Source organism: Lipotes vexillifer, unplaced genomic scaffold (genome assembly GCF_000442215.2).
Source record: "Lipotes vexillifer unplaced genomic scaffold, Lipotes_vexillifer_v1.1 scaffold403, whole genome shotgun sequence".
Taxonomy (NCBI): Eukaryota; Metazoa; Chordata; class Mammalia; order Artiodactyla; family Lipotidae; genus Lipotes; species Lipotes vexillifer.
Window position 1 is genome coordinate 712,979 of NW_006782755.1, and position 19,844 is coordinate 732,822.

Consider the following 19,844-nt stretch of genomic DNA (forward strand, 5'->3'; position numbering starts at 1 on the left):
TGTTTCCTGGTGCGTGAGGAGAGGGGTTTTAAGAGCGCTGCCTAAACGAACTCCAGAAACGGGCACGAGCCGTGGCTAAAAGCATGGACCCCAGAGACGGGCAGGAGACGCTAAGGCTGCTGCTGCCACCACCAAGGGGCCTGTGTGCGAGCACAAGTCACTATCCACACCCCTCTTCCGGGGAGCCTGTGTAGCCCGCCACTGCCAGGTTCCCGGGATCCAGGGACAACTTCCCAGGGAGAACACACGGCGGGCCTCAGGCTGGTGCAACGTCACGCCGGCCTCTGCCACCGCAGGCCTGCCCCGCACTCCGTGCCCCTCCCTCCCCCCGGCCAGAGTGTTCCAGAGCCCCCGAGTCAGTGGCTCCTTTAACCCCGTCCCCGTGCCCCTCCCTCCCCCCCGGCCTGAGTGAGCCAGAGACCCCGAGTCAGCGGCTCCTTTAACCCCGACCTGTCTGATCAAAAAACAGACGCCCTCCAGCGACCTACACGCAGAGGCAGGGCCAAATCGAAAGCTGAGCCCCTGTGAGCTGTGAGAACAAAGAAGAAAAAGGGAAATCTCTCCCAGCAGCCTCAGAAACAGCGGATTAAAGCTACACAATCAATTTGATGTACCCTGCCTCTGTGGAATACATGAATAGACAGCGAATCATCCCAAATTGAGGAGGCGGACTTCTAGAGCAAGATCTATGATTTTTTCCCCTTTTCCTCTTTTTGTGAATGTGTATGTGTATGCTTCTGTGTGAGATCTTGTCTGTATAGGTTTGCTTCCACCATTTGTCCCAGCGTTCTATCCGATCTTTTTTTTTTTTAAATTTTTTTCTTAATAATTAATTTTAATTTAAAGAACTCTATTATACTTTACCTTCTTTCTATCTTTCCTTCCTTCCTTCCCTTTTTGAGACAACGAATCGTCCCAAATTGAGGAGGTGGACTTGGAGAGCAAGTTTTATGATTTTTTCCACTTTACCTCTTTTTGTGAGGGTATATGTGTATGCTTCTATGTAAGATTTTGTCTCTATAACTTTGCTTCCACCATTTGTCCTAAGGTTCTATCCTTCCCTTTTTTTTTTTCTCTAAATAATTATTTTTTTAATTCAATAACTTTATTATACTTTATTTTATTTTACTGTATCTTCTTTCTTTCTGTATTTTTTCCTTCCTTCCCTCATTCCTTCCTTCCTTCCCTCCTCCCTCCCTCCCTCCTTTCTTTCCTTCTTGCCTTCTTCCTTTCTTTTCTTCTTTCTTTCTTTCTTCCTTCCCTCCTTCCTTCCTTCCCTCCTTTCTTTCTTTCTTTCTTTCTTTCTTTCCTATTTCCTCCTACTTCTACTAATTCTCTCTACTTTCTCTCCCTTTTATTCTGAGCCGAGTGGATGAAAGGCTCTTGCTGCTCCAGCCAGGAGTCAGGACTCTGCCTCTGAGGTGGGAGAGCCAACTTCAGAACACTCGTCAAGAAGAGACCTCCCAGCCCCACATAATATCAAACGGCGAAAATCTCCCAGAGATCTCCATCTCAACACCAGCACCCAGCTTCACTCAACGACCAGCAAGCTACAGTGCTGGACAACCTATGCCAACCATATAGCAAAACAGGAACACAACCCCACCCACTAGCAGAGAGGCTGCCTAAAATCATAATAAGTCCACAGACACCCCAAAACACACCACCAGACGTGGACCTGCCCACTAGAGAGACAAGATCTAGCCTCATACACCACAACACAGCCACTAGTCCCCTCCACCAGGAAGCCTACACAACCCACTGAACCAACCTTAGCCACTGGAGACAGACATCAAAAACAACGGGAGCTACGAACTTGCAGCCTGCAAAAAGGTGAACCCAATCACAGTAAGATAAGCAAAATGAGAAGACAGAAAAACACACAGCAGATGAAGGAGCAGGATAAAAACCCACCAGACCTAACAAATGAAGAGGAAATAGGCAGTCTACCTGAAAAAGAGTTCAGAATAATGATAGTAAAGATGATCCAAAATCTTGGAAATAGAATGGACAAAATGCAAGAAGCAGTTAACAAGGACCTAGAAGAAATAAAGATGAAACAGACAATGATGAACAACACAATAAATGAAATGAAAAATACTCTAGATGGGATCAATAGCAGAATAAATGAGGCAGAAGAACGGATAAGTGACCTGGAAGATAAAATAGTGGAAATAACTACTGCAGAGCAGAATAAAGAAAAAAGAATGAAAAGAACTGAGGACAGTCTCAGAGACCTCTGGGACAACATTAAACGCACCAACATTCGAATTATAGGGGTTCCAGAAGAAGAAGAGAAAAAGAAAGGGACTGAGAAAATATTTGAAGAGATTATAGTTGAAAACTTCCCTAATATGGGAAAGGAAATCGTTAATCAAGTCCAGGAAGCACAGAGAGTCCCATACAGGATAAATTCAAGGAGAAATACGCCAAGACACATATTAATCAAACTGTCAAAAACTAAATACAAAGAAAGCATATTAAAAGCAGCAAGGGAAAAACAACAAATAACACACAAGGGAATCCCCATAAGGTTAACAGCTGATCTCTCAGCAGAAACTCTACAAGCCAGAAGGGAGTGGCAGGACATACTGAAAGTGATGAAGGAGAAAAACCTGCAACCAAGATTACTCTACCCAGCAAGGATCTCATTCAGATTTGATGGAGAAATTAAAACCTTTACAGACAAGCAAAAGCTGAGAGAGTTCAGCACCACCAAACCAGCTTTACAACAAATGCTAAAGGAACTTCTCTAGACAAAAACACAAGAGAAGGAAAAGTCCTATAATAACGAACCCAAAACAATTTAGAAAATGGGAATAGGAACATACATATCGATAATTACCTTAAATGTAAATGGACTAAATGCTCCCACCAAAAGACACAGATTGGCTGAATGGATACAAAAACAAGACCCATATATATGCTGTCTACAAGAGACCCACTTCAGACCTAGAGACACATACAGACTGAAAGTAAGGGGATGGAAAAAGATATTCCATGCAAATGGAAACCAAAAGAAAGCTGGAGTAGCAATTCTCATATCAGACAAAATAGACTTTAAAATAAGGACTATCAGAAGAGACAAAGAAGGACACTACATAATGATTAAGGGATCGATCCAAGAAGAAGATATAACAATTGTAAATATTTATGCACCCAACATAGGAGCACCTCAATACATAAGGCAAAAACTAGCAGCCATAAAAGGGGAAATCGACAGTAACACATTCATAGTAGGGGACTTCAACACCCCACTTTCACCAATGGACAGATCATCCAAAATGAAAATAAATAAGGAAACACAAGCTTTAAATGATACATTAAACAGGATGGACTTAATTGATATTTATAGGACACTCCATCCAAAAACAACAGAATACACATTTTTCTCAAGTGCTCATGGAACATTCTCCAGGATAGATCATATCTTGGGTCACAAATCAAGCCTTGGTAAATTTAAGAAAATTGAAATTGTATCAAGTATCTTTTCCGACCACAACGCCATGAGACTAGATATCAATTATAGGAAAAGATCTGTAAAAAATACAAACACATGGAGGCTAAACAATACACTACTTAATAACGAAGTGATCACTGAAGAAATCAAAGAGGAAATTAAAAAATACCTAGAAACAAATGACAATGGAGATACAACGACCCAAAACCTATGGGATGCAGCAAAAGCAGTTCTAAGAGGGAAGTTTATAGCAATACAAGCCCACCTTAAGAAGCAGGAAACATCTCGAATAAACAACCTAACCTTGCACCTCAAGCAATTAGAGAAAGAAGAACAAAAAAACCCCAGAGTTAGCAGAAGGAAAGAAATCATAAAAATCAGATCAGAAATAAATGAAAAAGAAATGAAGGAAACAATAGCAAAGATCAATAAAACTAAAAGCTGGTTCTTTGAGAAGATAAACAAAATTGATAAACCATTAGCCAGACTCATCAAGAAAAAAAGGGAGAAGACTCAAATCAATAGAATTAGAAATGAAAAAGGAGAAGTAACAACTGACACTGCAGAAATACAAAGGATCATGAGAGATTACTACAAGCAACTCTATGCCAATAAAATGGACAACCTGGAAGAAATGGACAAATTCTTAGAAATGCACAAACTGCCAAGACTGAATCAGGAAGAAACAGATAGTATGAACAGGCCAATCACAAACACTGAAATTGAAACTGTGATGAAAAATCTTCCAACAAACAAAAGCCCAGGACCAGATGGCTTCACAGGCGAATTCTATCAAACATTTAGAGAAGAGCTAACACCTATCCTTCTCAAACTCTTCCAAAATATAGCAGAGGGAGGAACACTCCCAAACTCATTCTACGAGGCCACCATCACCTTGATACCAAAACCAGACAAGGATGTCACAAAGAAAGAAAACTACAGGCCAATATCACTGATGAACATAGATGCAAAAATCCTCAACAAAATACTAGCAAACAGAATCCAACAGCACATTAAAAGGATCATACACCATGATCAAGTGGGGTTTATTCCAGGAATGCAAGGATTCTTCAATATACGCAAATCTATCAATGTGATTAACCATATTAACAAATTGAAGGAGAAAAACCATATGATCATCTCAATAGATGCAGAGAAAGCTTTTGACAAAATTCAACACCCATTTATGATAAAAACCCTGCAGAAAGTAGGTGTAGAGGGAACTTTCCTCAATATAATAAAGGCCGTATATGACAAGCCCACAGCCAACATCATCCTCAATGGCGAAAAACTGAAAGCATTTCCACTAAGGTCAGGAACAAGACAAGGTTGCCCACTCTCACCACTCTTATTCAACATAGTTTTGGAAGTTTTAGCCACAGCAATCAGAGAAGAAAAGGAAATAAAAGGAATCCAAATCGGAAAAGAAGAAGTAAAGCTGTCACTGTTTGCAGATGACATGATACTATACATAGAGAATCCTAAAGATGCTACCAGAAAACTACTAGAGCTAATCAATGAATTTGGTAAAGTAGCAGGATACAAAATTAATGCACAGAAATCTCTGGCATTCCTATATACTAACGATGAAAAATCTGAAAGTGAAATCAAGAAAACACTCCCATTTACCATTGCAACAAAAAGAATAAAATATCTAGGAATAAACCTACCTAAGGAGACAAAAGACCTGTATGCAGAAAATTATAAGACACTGATGAAAGAAATTAAAGATGATACAAACAGATGGAGAGATATACCATGTTCTTGGATTGGAAGAATCAACATTGTGAAAATGACTCTACTCCCCAAAGCAATCTATAGATTCAATGCAATCCCTATCAAACTACCACTGGCATTTTTCACAGAACTAGAACAAAAAATTTCACAATTTGTATGGAAACACAAAAGACCCCGAATAGCCAAAGCAATCTTGAGAACAAAAAATGGAGCTGGAGGAATCAGGCTGCCTGACTTCAGACTATACTACAAAGCTACAGTAATCAAGACAGTATGGTACTGGCACAAAAACAGAAAGATAGATCAATGGAATAGGATAGAAAGCCCAGAGATAAACCCATGCACATATGGTCACCTTATCTTTGATAAAGGTGGCAGGAATATACAGTGGAGAAAGGACAGCCCCTTCAATAAGTGGTGCTGGGAAAACTGGACAGGTACATGTAAAAGTATGAGATTAGATCACTCCCTAACACCATACACAAAAATAAGCTCAAAATGGATTAAAGACCTAAATGTAAGGCCAGAAACTATCAAACTCTTAGAGGAAAACATAGGCAGAACACTCTATGACATAAATCACAGCAAGATCCTTCTTGACCCATCTCCTAGAGTAATGGAGATAAAAACAAAAATAAACAAATGGGACCTAATGAAACTTCAAAGCTTTTGCACAGCAAAGGAAACCATAAACAAGACCAAAAGACAGCCCTCAGAATGGGAGAAAATATTTGCAAATGAATCAACTGACAAAGGATTAATCTCTAAAATTTACAGGCAGCTCATGCAGCTCAATAACAAAAAAATAAACAACCCAATCCAAAAATGGGCAGAAGACCTAAATAGACATTTCTCCAAAGAAGATATACAGACTGCCAACAAACACATGAAAGAATGCTCAACATCATTAATCATTAGAGAAATGCAAATCAAAACTACAATGAGATATCATCTCACACCAGTCAGAATGGCCATCATCAAAAAATCTAGAAACAATAAATGCTGGAGAGGGTGTGGAGAAAAGGGAACACTCTTGCACTGCTGGTGGGAATGTGAATTGGTTCAGCCACTATGGAGAACAGTATGGAGGTTCCTTAAAAAACTAGAAACAGAACTACCATATGACCCAGCAACACCACTACTGGGCATATACCCTGAGGAAACCAAAATTCAAAAAGAGTCATGTACCAAAATGTTCATTGCAGCTCTATTTACAATAGCCCGGAGATGGAAACCACCTAAGTGCCCATCGTCGGATGAATGGATAAAGAAGATGTGGCACATATATACAATGGAATATTACTCAGCCATAAAAAGAAATGAAATTGAGCTATTTGTAATGAGGTGGATAGACCTAGAGTCTGTCATACAGAGTGAAGTCAGTCAGAAAGAGAAGGACAAATTCCGTCTGCTGACACATATATATGGAATTTAAGGAAAAAAAAACAAAATGTTATGAAGAACCTAAGGGTAAAACAAGAATAAAGACACAGACCTACTGGAGAACAGACTTGAGGATATGGGGAGGGGGGAGGTGTGATAGGGCGAGAGAGAGACATGGACATATATATACTAACAAACGTAAGGTAGATAGCCAGTGGGAAGCAGCCGCATGGCACAGGGAAACCGGCTCGGTTCTTTGTGGCTGTCTGGAGGGGTGGGATAGGGAGGGTGGGAGGGAGGGAGACAAAGAGGGAAGAGATATGGGAACATATGTATATGTATAACTGATTCACTCTGTTATAAAGCAGAAACTAACACACCATTGTAAAGCAATTATACCCCAATAAAGATGTTAAAAAAAAAAAAAAAAAAGGCACCTAGTGAAAGTACCTGCCCAATTTCCAAAGAAATTTAGAGTTTTTTACCCACAGGCTGATTTTCATAACTTCAACAGTGCTATTTTATGGATATAATCCATTAACGCAACAGGATGGGAAATAAGAGTTGGCTGTTGCTCTGAGCATAATGGTTGCCGTTGTTACTACCCCACACGTAAGTAGGTGACCAAGAATCAGCACAGAATATCACATACTCTACTCAGAATGAAGGAATTTAAAGAGCAAAGCCCTTCCCCTCAAATTATATCTAGAAAAGGGTCCATAGTTAGTGTATGACATATACAGAGAGTACAAAATGCTCCTAACCTCACCACAGGATAGGAAATATCAAGGGTTTATATGCCGAACCCATACACCTACCAGCCTTTATTCCTTGAAGCAAAGCTGTTTTAGAGCATCACAGCTAAGCAGGACTTCAACAGGCTCATTAAAGAGAAAGGAGAAAAGATTTCTCACACTTCACAATGAAGAGACAGAAAAATAATAACTTCTGGAGCAAAACCCAAGATCTCCCCAAAGCATTTGCTCTCCTCAGCTGAGGTCAAATGTCCATGAATGGAAGTATCTTAGGGGACAGGGTCAGATGCAGAAAACCGTGTTAATGAGGTGACGAATTTGCAACCTCAAGTTACTTAATCGTTCTCCAACCAAAGCCCAGGGTGTTGACCGGACCACAGATCCCCAGGAACATTTTAGAACAGATCTCCTCCAGCCACGCCTCAAGCCCCGTGGTTCTCACGCCTCTGTGTTCATGCCACAGCCCAGATTCTACAGTTTTTGGTGGCTTATCCAGTTACAGCACTACTAGTTTGATCATGTTTTAGAACTATGCTACTATTTGAGTAGTACTACATGTCTTGATTATTAAACTTGATTCTTCTCTATCCCAGATGCCGTTCCTTTTGCCTCTTATTTAGAACAAGCAATCCTGTTCCACACTCAGTGCTACCACCCACTTGGCTAAATGTTTTGCCTAAAGATATCGTTAAAACGAGAATGAAATTTATACTTCAGTCAAAATGTGGTATCACGAAAAATCTGAAATAGTCACTGGTCAGAAACCTCTTGACAACTCATTATTCCCTGAATATCCCTTGACCTTTTGCTGGTGCATCTTCTACACCCAGTCCCAGGCTAGCGGCAACAGCACCGCCTGAACAACTCTTTACAAATGCATATTCTCTGCATGCTCTGGACTTACTGAAGCAGACACTCAAGAAGTAGGGCCCAGCAGCCTGTGTTTTAGCCAGCTCTCCGGTAATTCTGATGCACAATAAAGCTTGAGAACCACAGATCTACACTTAAGAGTACCTGCTCTGAAAGTCTAGATGACTTAAAGCCCTTAAAGGGCTTCTTCTATTTCAGGACTACTTTAAGTATCCCTTATAACTGTTCCCCCTTGTCTGCCACTTACAGACACAGACACTTCTGAGAGCCATTTATACATATCCCACAGGATTACAGTCTGTGCATGGATCGTCCTCAGCCCCACGCCCCCACTAGATGGTAAGCTGCCTTGCACTAATATTTCCAGAGCTTGGCAGATAGCACGTATCAATAAATGTTGACTGTTACGTCAAAATACTCAATCGGACAGTCTATAGACAACATGTCTCATAAGATGAGACTAGCCTAGGTCGTTTGACCTCATAAGCTTACTTACGATGTGTCTAAACTCGTTCCAGGATACTGACCTTAGGGGCTTTTTCAGCTTTCAGTTTACGAACCACCTCCCCTTGTGCAGCAACTTCATCATACAGAGATTTACGTTCCAGAATATCTGATGATGATGTAGAAGAAACATTTTGTACTATCGCAGCAGGAGGATTTCCAAGTTTATATTCCTGGCCAGTTTTCTCCTTATATTCAGCCTTCAAAGCCAAAAGCTGTTTTACGGCTGCATCTATATCTTCCTTTGCTGCTTTCTTGGCTTTTAATTCACGAACCACATTCCCTTGAACAGCCACTCTGTTGTAAAGGACCAAGGAATCCTCAGACGTAGCACAAGTATTATTCAAAGAAGGAGCTGACACTGTCTTAAGAGGAGTAGCTGCCTACAGAGGCCGAAAACCAAAAGTAAAATTAATTCATGTTAAAAATCTTTCCACAAAATTATATCAAACTGTTTTCTAATGTTTTAAAGTTAAAAACAAAATTTTAAAATTTTACTCCTTAAAAAGTTTAAATGAATAATCTCATTCCTAAAAATTTATCCTAATGCGAAATAACAGAAGTAAGCATAGGTAGAGGTACACAGATATTCACTGGAGCATTTTTATTACAGCAAAAAACTGAACCTAAATCATTACCATTAGAGGACTATTTAAAGAAATTATGACACACCCACCAGATCTGAGAACAAATCACTGCTCTACCACACGCTAGCTGTGCAACCTTGAATTAGTTACTTAAGCCAGTTCTGCTTTTTAACCATAGGAGAGGGATCATAATTGTATTGAGCCCATCAGGTTGATGGGAAATAAAAGGTAATAAATCTATGTAGAGCTCTTAGTTACAAAGGCTGAGAAAAAGTAAATATCAATAAGTTAGGTATTATTACTAATTTTTTAAAAGATGAGATATATCTAGATTGTTGACAAGGCAAGAGCTCCATGAAATACTGTGAAACAATTTTATAGTAATGCTGTGAAACAATTCCATTTGTGTAAAATTATATATTTATAGGCATATGGTTGTATACAAGCATGTGCAACAAATCCAGATATATGTTCCCTAAACTGATTTCTGGATAGTGAATAACTACATTTATTCTCAATGTCATGCTCTTCTTTCGCTTAGAATGTTTTCCTCCTACTGAAACCCTTCCAACTTTAAAACCCTGCTACCGCATACCTTCCCTGTGACTCTTTTCTTTAATGGTCTTCTACTTAATTTTTCAGAATAATCTCATACATATTCATCGAGCCATACGTATTAAACTCCAAAATGTCTGGCTCTACTCCAGAACTCTGTCCTGATACCAGACCCAGTATTCTGAATGGTCTTCTAGACATCTTTACCTGGATAGCTAAGAGGCACCTCAAGCTGTATCAAAGTTGCATTTTACATGGAGATTAGGTTCTAAAATCACCATGAAAGTCAAAAACCACATACACTAAAAAATTAGTCCCCCCAAATTCCTTAAATCACTCATATAATTTATAGTATTTTTTTGGTGAGGTATATATATGTACAATCATAAACATTCATATATAAGAGCATAATATTATATAATAAGGGAAGACTACAATAAAGGAAGCCATTGTATCAAAACTATATACAGTCTGTTCTGCTACACTTATTTTTGGTAAGATGAACTGACTCATTCATGGTGGGTAAACAGGGGAACAATATCAATATAATGCTGAAAAATCACATCACCTTGTACGTGATTTCTCCCAGTGTGTTAACGTTTTATGTCAAAGGAGCATAAAGGAAAAAGCTTACTCACAATTAAAGAGAAAGCTTTAGAAATACATGACAATCTTACAGAAGAATGAGAAAGTCTGTATAAGTGCATTCCTTTAGGGCAGGTGGTACTTTAAAAAAATTGTTTTCCATAACATTAAACCATCTAATGAAGGTGTAAGCACGGATGAAGAAGTTTCAAAGATATTATATACCCTCTTCTGCTCAAAAAAAAAAAAAAAAAAAAAAAGAGTGTTGAAGCAGGGTACTCTCTGGATCAGACTTTTTAATTAATTAATTTACTTATTTATTTTTGGCTGTGTTGGGTCTTCATTACTGTGCGCGGGCTTTCTCTAGTTGCAGTGAGCGGGGGCTACTCTTTGTTGCAGTGCGCGGGCTTCTCACTGTCGTGGCTTCTCTAGTTGCGGAGCACAGGCTCTAGGAATGCAGGCTACAGTAGTTGTGGCACGTGCGCTCAGTAGTTGTGGCTTGCAGGCTCTAGAGCTCAGGCTCAGTATTTGTGGTGCACGGGATTAGTTGCTCCACGGCATGTGAGATCTTCCCGGGCCAGGGCTTGAACCTGTGTCCCTTGCATTGGCAGGCGGATTGTTAACTACTGCGCCACCAGGGAAGCCCCAGACTTTAATTTTGATAACACCGGTATCTACTGGAGGCAAGTACCCTCAAAGATCTATATATCAAAAGAGAGAGCAATACCCCTAAGGTTTAAGGCTGCAACGATGGCTGACTGCAATGTTGGGTACAAATGCCCGTCAACTGTATTTTAACTTCTATTAGGATCTGCGCAGGTTTCAAAGCTTTTCCAAAAACTTTTTGATACTCCTCCCACCAAGAAGCCTCTACATCCTCTCCCTTGAATCTGGGCAAGGTTATGACTGTTCAACCAATACAACATGGCAGAAGGGACTCTATGTGAGGTTTCCAAGGTTAAATCATAAACCATACAGTGATGCTTCGAACCTATCTACTGGACACTCACTTTTGGAGCCCTGATCTGTCATATAACAAAGTCTCACTACCCTGACACTCATGCTGCAGCTGTCTGTCAACACCTCCACTGAGCTCCTAGCCAACAGCCAGCATCAACTGCCACCCATGTGGGTGAGCCATTTGGGATGTCCGGCCTCATTGAGCCTTCAATGACTGCTACCCAGCCACAATATGAATGAAACCATAAAAGATGTAAGTTTTCAGTGGTTTGCCCCAATCCTATTTTTCCTGATTAGTATGTCATTTTGTAGAACAAAGTTTTTCAAGAACACATGTACTGGGGCTTCCCTGGTGGCACAGTGGTTAAGAATCTGCCTGCCAATGCAGAGGACACGGGTTCGAGCCCTGGGGCAGGAAGATCCCACATGCAGACCAACTAAAGCCCATGGGCCACAACTACTGAGCCTGTGCTCTAGGGGCTGCGAGCCACAACTACTGAGCCCGCATGCCACAACTACTGAAGCTCACATGCCTAGAGCCCATGCTCCGCAACAAGAGAAGCCACCACGATGAGAAGCCCGTGCACCACAACAAAGAGCAGCCCCTGCTTGCCACAACTAGAGAAAGCCCGTGTGCAGCAATGAAGACTGAAAAAAAAGAACACATACATTAACTCATAGCATAATACTAATAACTTTACAGGAAATGTAGAAGATGAGAAGCACAGGTGTAAATTGGGACCAATGAGGGAACAGTAGCCAAATTTCCCATCTCGTGCTATTCCAGTATACATACTAGCAGTTCTCAAGGTGTGGCCTACAAACCCCAGAGGGTTTCTGAGAACTTTTCAAAGGAGGTCTGCAAGGTCACAGCTATTTTCATAATAGTAAGATGTAATTTGTAGTTTTTGCTCTCACTCTCTCATGAGTACACAGTGCAGTTTTATGGAGGCTAAGGCAAATTAAAAAGATTTGCAAAAATGCAAAACCATACCACTCTCCTAACTAAAAGTTTTCTTTTAGAAAAGTTATTTTTCATAAAAAATGTTATTTATATAAACACACAGTTGAGTTTATTATTGCTATTTTTTAAATGAATTAATAAATTCTTCTAAAACTTCTCAATTTTAATTTTTATGGCAAACACTGATAAATATAATCCACGTAAATGAAGGTCCTCAATCATTTCTAAGTGTGAAACCAAAAAGTTTGAGAACTGCTGGTATATAAATAGCACAGGGATACTGCCCTACTTAAATTCTTACTTCTCTTCCTTTAATTTTCTTTTGGCTAAGACTACATAGCTTTTAGTTTGTGTAAATTAAAAGCTCAAGTAATGACATTCCCGCTTTTAATAGTTCCAAACTTGTATCTCCTAATAAACTGTGCTTCTGTCTTCCCTAGCTCAGGTTATTTACCACTCACTTACCTAGTCAACCAAAACAAAACTAGAAGTTACTGTCTTCCTATTTTACTTCCTGAATTCATGTCCTACTTTATTTCCTCCATGCCCTCATGCTCTGGCTTCCTGACGACTTACCACACCTTCTAACCCTATGTCCAATCCACCCTCCAAACTATCTTCTTCACTGCTACCAAATCTTCAATGACTACCCAACTGCCAACACCTATGGACCCCAAAGTATGCAGCAAGGTGTTCCAGGGAGCCACTGGAAATTCCTAGGGACACCACGGGATGTTTTAAATATCTAAGGTAAACAGTAACATATCCAACATCTGTCAAACACTGCATACTACAAGTTCAAGGTGGCTAGGTTTCAACATTAGCATGTGCTACATTCCTTTCAATGATGCCATATCTTTACAAAGCTGGATTTTTCACAGCTGTTGTGTTAAAAATCAAATACCACAGGAAAATCATTGTGGAAACAGAAAATAAGCATGGTAGTGTCCAATCTGAGTCCAAGGTTCAAGAAAGAAATAAAAGTATTATTTTTTTCTTTCAATTAATACGTCATTTTAAGAATGAAATAAGAATGTAATTTAAATATTTAACATTTAAGAACAAAATCTTTTATAAATAAAATTTAAGTTTCTTTTCCTTCAATTTATGTATATTATTTTTTTCAAATGGCTACTAAGTTACTGGGATATAAATATTTATCTAGTTGCTTGAACTTAACTACTTAATAAAGAGAACAGTTAGAAATTTCATTCAGCCTAGAGGTGTCATGAAAAAAATTACTGGGAAACTAAGGGTGCTATGAAATAAGGAAGTTTGAGGACCTCTGGCCTGCACAATAAACCCCCTAATTCTCTAGACATGTCATAGCCTCTCAAATCCACATCCTGTAAAATGAGGACAGAAGCTGTCTCTCTATCTGGAATATGTCCTCCAGACCTGGACTGCCAGGAAGATTCCTAACTCATTCTTTTTTTTTTTTTTTTTTTTTTTTTTTTTTTTGGTCGGGGCCCCTCTTTTGAGAATAAATGAAACTTTGCAGATCTTGGGGAAAAAAAAATTTATTAAAGCACAAAGCACGGGCCTCCCACTGCTGCCACCCCTCCCGTTGCGGAGCACAGGCCCCGGACGCGCAGGCTCAGCGGCCACGGCCCATCGGCCCAGCCGCCCCGCGGCATGCGGGGCCCTCCCGGACCGGGGCACGAACCCGTGTCCCCTGCATCGGCAGGCGGACTCTCAACCACTGCACCACCAGGGAAGCCCCCCTAACTCATTCTTAAAGACAGAGATTAAGCATTACCCCCAAGATGAAAAAAAAACAGAAAGAGGCAAAGTTTCTTATTTGCCCTTTTTCTCTTTTCTAATCCTCAATGACTGCTGGGAGCTCTTCTCCAAGATGCACTGGAGTTTGATAAAGTGCAGCCAGGGAGCCAGAAAACCAGGTCACTGTCCTAACACTGTCGTAATGACTTGTTTTCTTGGGCAAGGATCTACTACAGCTCTATCAGAATTTTAAAAAAGGCGTTTCTAGGGCTTCCCTGGTGGCGCAGTGGTTGAGAGTCTGCCTGCCGATGCAGGGGACATGGGTTCGTGCCCCGGTCCGGGAAGATCCCACATGCCGCGGAGCGGCTGGGCCCATGGGTCATGGCCGCTGGGCCTGCGCATCTGGAGCCTGTGCTCGGCAATGGGAGAGGCCACAGCAGTGAGAGGCCCGCGTACAGCTAAAAAAATAAATAACTTTTGAAAATCTTGTTTTGCAGGGTGTTTTAAAGTCTTAAAAGAAAGAACAACAAAAATCACAAAAGTTAGAGTTACTGTCTTCTTCGATCTCAACAGTGAGGAAAACAATCTTTGTAAACAAACAGACTCTAAACCCTAGGACAGAAAGATCATTGATTAGAGACATATCCATAAAAGTAAATTATTTACCTCATTCTTTGTTGTTTCTACTTTGGTCTTTTCCTTTGACCCAGATGTTGGCATTTCCTTTGTATGCCCATCAGGAATATATATCAGAATGCACGGAGCTTCTATGCAACTATATGGACTACAAAGAAAATGAAGAGAAAAAAAGTTTGTTTGAACAAAATTATCTGAACAGCAATTAAAATTGAATTCCTAGATTAATTCAATGGCACTGTTAATACTTTTCAAGGTATAAGTAAATAGTCCATTCTCTTATTCAAATCAGAGTCTCTTCAGAGTAGTTTAAAAACAATATATAAAAATTGACAGTGCTAACCATAAACTTTCAATTTATGAACTTTCATGGATATGAAAATGCTAAGTCCAGGACAAAGTTACATCTACTCTGGCCACCAGAAATGGCATTAGTGGATGTTCATGGTCTCACTCTTGACTTAAAAGAAATGCATCTACATACCACACCTAATCTGCTTATGAGCAGAAGAATTTCTGTAAAACATTTATTTTGTAAGAATTTCTCAATTCTAAAGGGTACAGTCATTAGCAAAATCCACTGCCCTTGAGACTACTCATAAGCAAAATATTTTTTTGAATTTTGTGGCAAAGGCCAGAGAGTAAAAATAAGTGAGAGAATTTAGTAACAATAGAATCCTATACATCTCTTCAGTATTTCTGAATACGGCCTTATTGAAATATAATTCACATACCAAAAAATCCAACCTTTGAAAGTACACTATTCCCTGGTTACATAAAATTGTGCAACCATCACCACTATCTAATTTTAAAACATTCTCATCACCCTAAAAAGAATCTTTGTACCCTTTATCTATCACTTGCCAGTCTCCCATGCCTCTGATCCCTAGCAACCACTAATCTAACTTTGTTTGTATGAATTTGTCTATTCTGGACATTTCATATAAATGAAATCATACAATACGTGGTCTGTTGTGACTAGCTTACTTCACTTAGCATAATCCTTACAAGGTTCATGCATGTTATAGCATGAATCAGCGCTTCACTTTTTTTTAATGGCTGAACAATATTCCCTTGTATGGATACACCACATTTTGTTTATCCATTCATCAGCTGTTGGACATTTGGGTTGTTTGTACCTTTTGTCTATTACGAATGATGCTGCTATGAGCATTCATGTACAAATTTTTGTGTGAACATATGTTATTACTTTTCTTGGGTATATACATAAAGGTGGAAATGCTAGGTCAAATGATAACACCACACTTAACTTTTTGAGGAACTGCCACATTGTTTTCCAAAGTAACTACATCATTTTACAATCCTATTAGCAATGTATGAGGGTTCCAATTTCTCCACATCCTCAACACTTGTTACTGACTGCCTTCTTGATTACAGCCATCCAAGGGGATATGGAATGATATCTCACTGTGGTCTTGATTTGTATTTTCCTAATAACTAATAATATTGAGCATCTATTCATGTGCTTATTGACCACTTGTATATCTGCTTTGGAGAATGTCTCTGTCCGTTTTTAACTGTCTTTTTATTATCAAGTTGTAAGGATTCTTTATTTATTCTGCATACAAGTCCTTTATCAGATACAAGTGCAAATATTTTTCTCTCATTCTGTGGACTGTCTTTTCACTTTCCTGATGGTGTCCTCTGAAGCACAAAAATTTTTGATCTAGTCCAGTTTATGTATATTTTCGTTGGTTGCTTATGCTTTAGGTATATTTAAGAAAGCACTGCTAAGATTATAAAGACCTAAACTTATGTTTTCCTTTAAGAGTTTTATAGTTTAGCTCTTACATTCAGGTCTTTGATCCATATTTGAGTTAATTTTTATACATGGTATGAGGTAGGGGTTCGTTCACTCTTGCATGTGGTTGCTGATACAGCACCATTTGTCGAAACGTTCAACAATCTTTCAGAATAAACTGAGAGCCTACTCTCTTCTGGGTATGACTCTAGTTGGTACCATCACTACCACCACCACCATCACTAAATATTTAACAAGGGCTTAATAAGTACTGGGCACTGTGCATGCTGTTTACACACATGGTCTTATTTGACTAACGGCAACATGATACTAAGATGAACATGAAAAAAGTATCTGCCCTTAATGAATTTCCAGTGGTGGAAACAAGATAGATAGATAGACAGACAGAAAGATAGATACAACAGCATGTGATAAATATTCTAAAGAGGAAAGTGCTCGGTGCAATGGGGACACATAGGTTGGGTGCCTATCCAGATTAGAGGAATACAAGAAGCTCTGGAAGAAGTAACATTTGAAAGGTTACCCCGATGAAGAAAAAGAAGCACGGCCATTCCAGGAAAAAGCAAGAAGTTCAAAGGTAGTTGATGACTCTGGAAAGCCCCAAGCAGTGCAGTATCTTGGTCAGAAGGGAGGAAGAGGTCAGCTACAACACAGATGGCTCAGGTGGGTCGAGAAGCCATTACATGGAAACTCTTGCATGCCAAAGTAAGGAGTTTAGATTTTCCTCTGAAGCTAACAAGAATTATTAAGCAGGGGGGGATAATGTGATAAAACTGTTACTCTGAAATTTTTAGACCGGGGGCCATATGAAAAGTGGATCAGGAAAGTGCAAAACTGGAAGGAAGAGACTACTTTAGAAACTGTTTTGGCAATCAAGGAAGAAATGCTAAGGACCTGAAACAAAGGCAGAGCAGCTGAAGCACAGAGATGAACTAGGCAAGCAGTACAAACAACAAGGTTTATTGGTTAGAATGGGGGATGAAGGAGAAGAACTGAGGAGAGATGGTGACTAGGATCTTGAAATTTGAAGTTTGAGGTACTTGAAGTTACCTATTCAGAGATGTCTAAAAGGCATTAATTAGATTCACAAGTCTGGAGCTCAAGAGTGAGGTCTGATCACAAAGTTAAAGAGACGCAATAAAAAACAGCAAAGACAAAAAAAAGAAACGCGACCAAAAATTCAGAGAGTGAAAGTTCTACTAATTCTATTACTTCATGGTTTAAAAAAAACACAAACATTTGTTATAATCCTCTAACTGTACCTGCTGTACTATTTGTATTCTACAATATACCTAATTAAAGTACACTATAAAGAAAAGCTGCCTGTGATAAACCATAATGGAAAAGAATATGAAAATGTATATATACATATATGTGCAATTGAGTCACTCTGCTGTACAGCGGTAATTAATACAGCACTGTAAACCACTATACTTCAATAAAAAATAAATTTAGAAAAAAAAAGAAAAGGTAATAGTTGTAATTTTATCCAAAGATAACACTGAAATTTTTTTCTTTTTACTTGGACCATGTGAAGATGAATGGTTTAGTTCTAGAAATAAAATTTGTTAATATTATGCTGTTTCAAAGTTAAAATTTGTTACCATGACGTCTGAAATAGTAAATACAGAAGAACAAATGAAACCGAACAGAGAATTGTCGGGTACAGTATTTTAGTGGAAGTTCAATCTTTAAAATATTATTCACTGTAAGAATTTTAAGCATTTTCATTTAAACGTTCAGTTACACTGATTTACCTAATGGGTTCATAAGGTTGATCACATATGAAGAAGCCTCTTCTCTGGAGTTGTATAATGTCTCCTTTTTTCAAATCCTTAAGGCAGGGATCCCCCAGCATTAATTCTTCATGCTGTAAAGATGGTATAAGACCAAAATACACTTTCTTGAACATCAGAGCACTAAAAACAACCCTAAAATGCAAGCACCTTTTCCAGTAGCTGCAACAGGATATGTTAAAAACTTTACTACTTAAGCACATGCAGTAAAACAGTGAAATATTAAAATAAATAACAATTATTTATTATATTTCTAAAAGTTAACATTTATATACTGATGGGCTTCATGAACCTTTTAACTAACTCGATTGGTGTCCCTGCAGATATAAAGAAATTTCCCACTATAAATATGAAGTACAGTACAAGAAGCACACACAGACCTAGCTGAAAGGCACGCTGGCACAGCACTAAAGCACAAGGGTTCTAGAGCCAGGAGGCCTGGGTTTGAACCCCAGCTCTACGCCTTACTGCTTGTCCTCAAGCAACTTACTGAACCTCACTGTGCCTCGGTTTCTAGAATTTATAAAATGGGAACATTATTCTTTTATATCATTGTTAACAAAATTCTTGAAATCTTTTCCATTTTATCTGAGGAAACAAATACTTAAAACTAATTTTAAAAATTCTAAAGAAAAGGCGATACAGATACAACAGAGGAAGATGAAATAGGGTTTCTTTCAGGAGGCTACCTTACTGTTCTTGTTGACATACTGCTTAAAGTCCTCGTCTTTTCCCAGTACGGGCTTTGTGATCAAGTGCTCGTAAGTGACACAGATTGCTGGGACAGGAAGAGCACGTTCGGTCTCGGCAAGCCATGTGATCTTAGTGGTTTTCTTATAGTCTTTGTTCTCCAAATTCAATTTTGCATCAAGAGATACAATTTTTCCTTCTGCATTTCTAAAAATAAGATAGGAAAGTGTTGTCAGAAAACAAACCTTAACTGCCACAAATGCATTATTTTGTTCTGTACCTGTAATAAATGGATAGGGAATTTTCTTTGGAAAAATTTCAAATAAAACATTTATTTCAGTTTCTAGTAGGTGCCAGACATTAACTGGTTAAGAGATGAATAAAGTAGAGTCCTTGCTATCAAGATACTAATATGTGGACAGATCCCCCATACATCTGATGAAGAACATGAACATGTTTATGAATTTTAAAGTCACCTGGAGTAAGCATTAAAAAATCTAAAATACTGTATTTCCACAACATTTATCAATTACTTGACATCATATGTAATGACACGACAATTGATATTTCAGAGTTTACTAAATTAATCTTAGCATACTATGTCCCATTTGTGTAATCTTAAGAACTGGTAATTGTAGCACACTATAATAACTGGAAAGTTCATATTCACCACAAAACGATTAAATTTAAAGTAGATTTTAGTGTCCATCAACAGAGTAATGGTTAAAAAAGATGTGGTACATATATACAATGGAATATTAGCCATAAAAAGGAACAAAAGTGGGTCATTTGTAGAGACGTGGATGGACCTAGAGACTGTCACATAGAGTGAAGTAAGTCAGAAACAGAAAAACAAA

The 19,844-nt window shown here is 38.8% G+C and overlaps 1 protein-coding gene across 1 annotated transcript in view; it reads right to left on the minus strand.

Moving 5' to 3' along the window:
• Positions 1–19,844, minus strand: part of EPRS1 (glutamyl-prolyl-tRNA synthetase 1) — a 76,974-nt gene that overhangs the window by 27,863 nt on the left and 29,267 nt on the right. Inside the window, 4 exon segments of the mRNA XM_007455387.1 lie at positions 8,733–9,092; positions 14,749–14,866; positions 18,259–18,371; positions 18,987–19,194. Of these exon segments, the coding sequence (XP_007455449.1) occupies positions 8,733–9,092; positions 14,749–14,866; positions 18,259–18,371; positions 18,987–19,194 (799 nt within the window).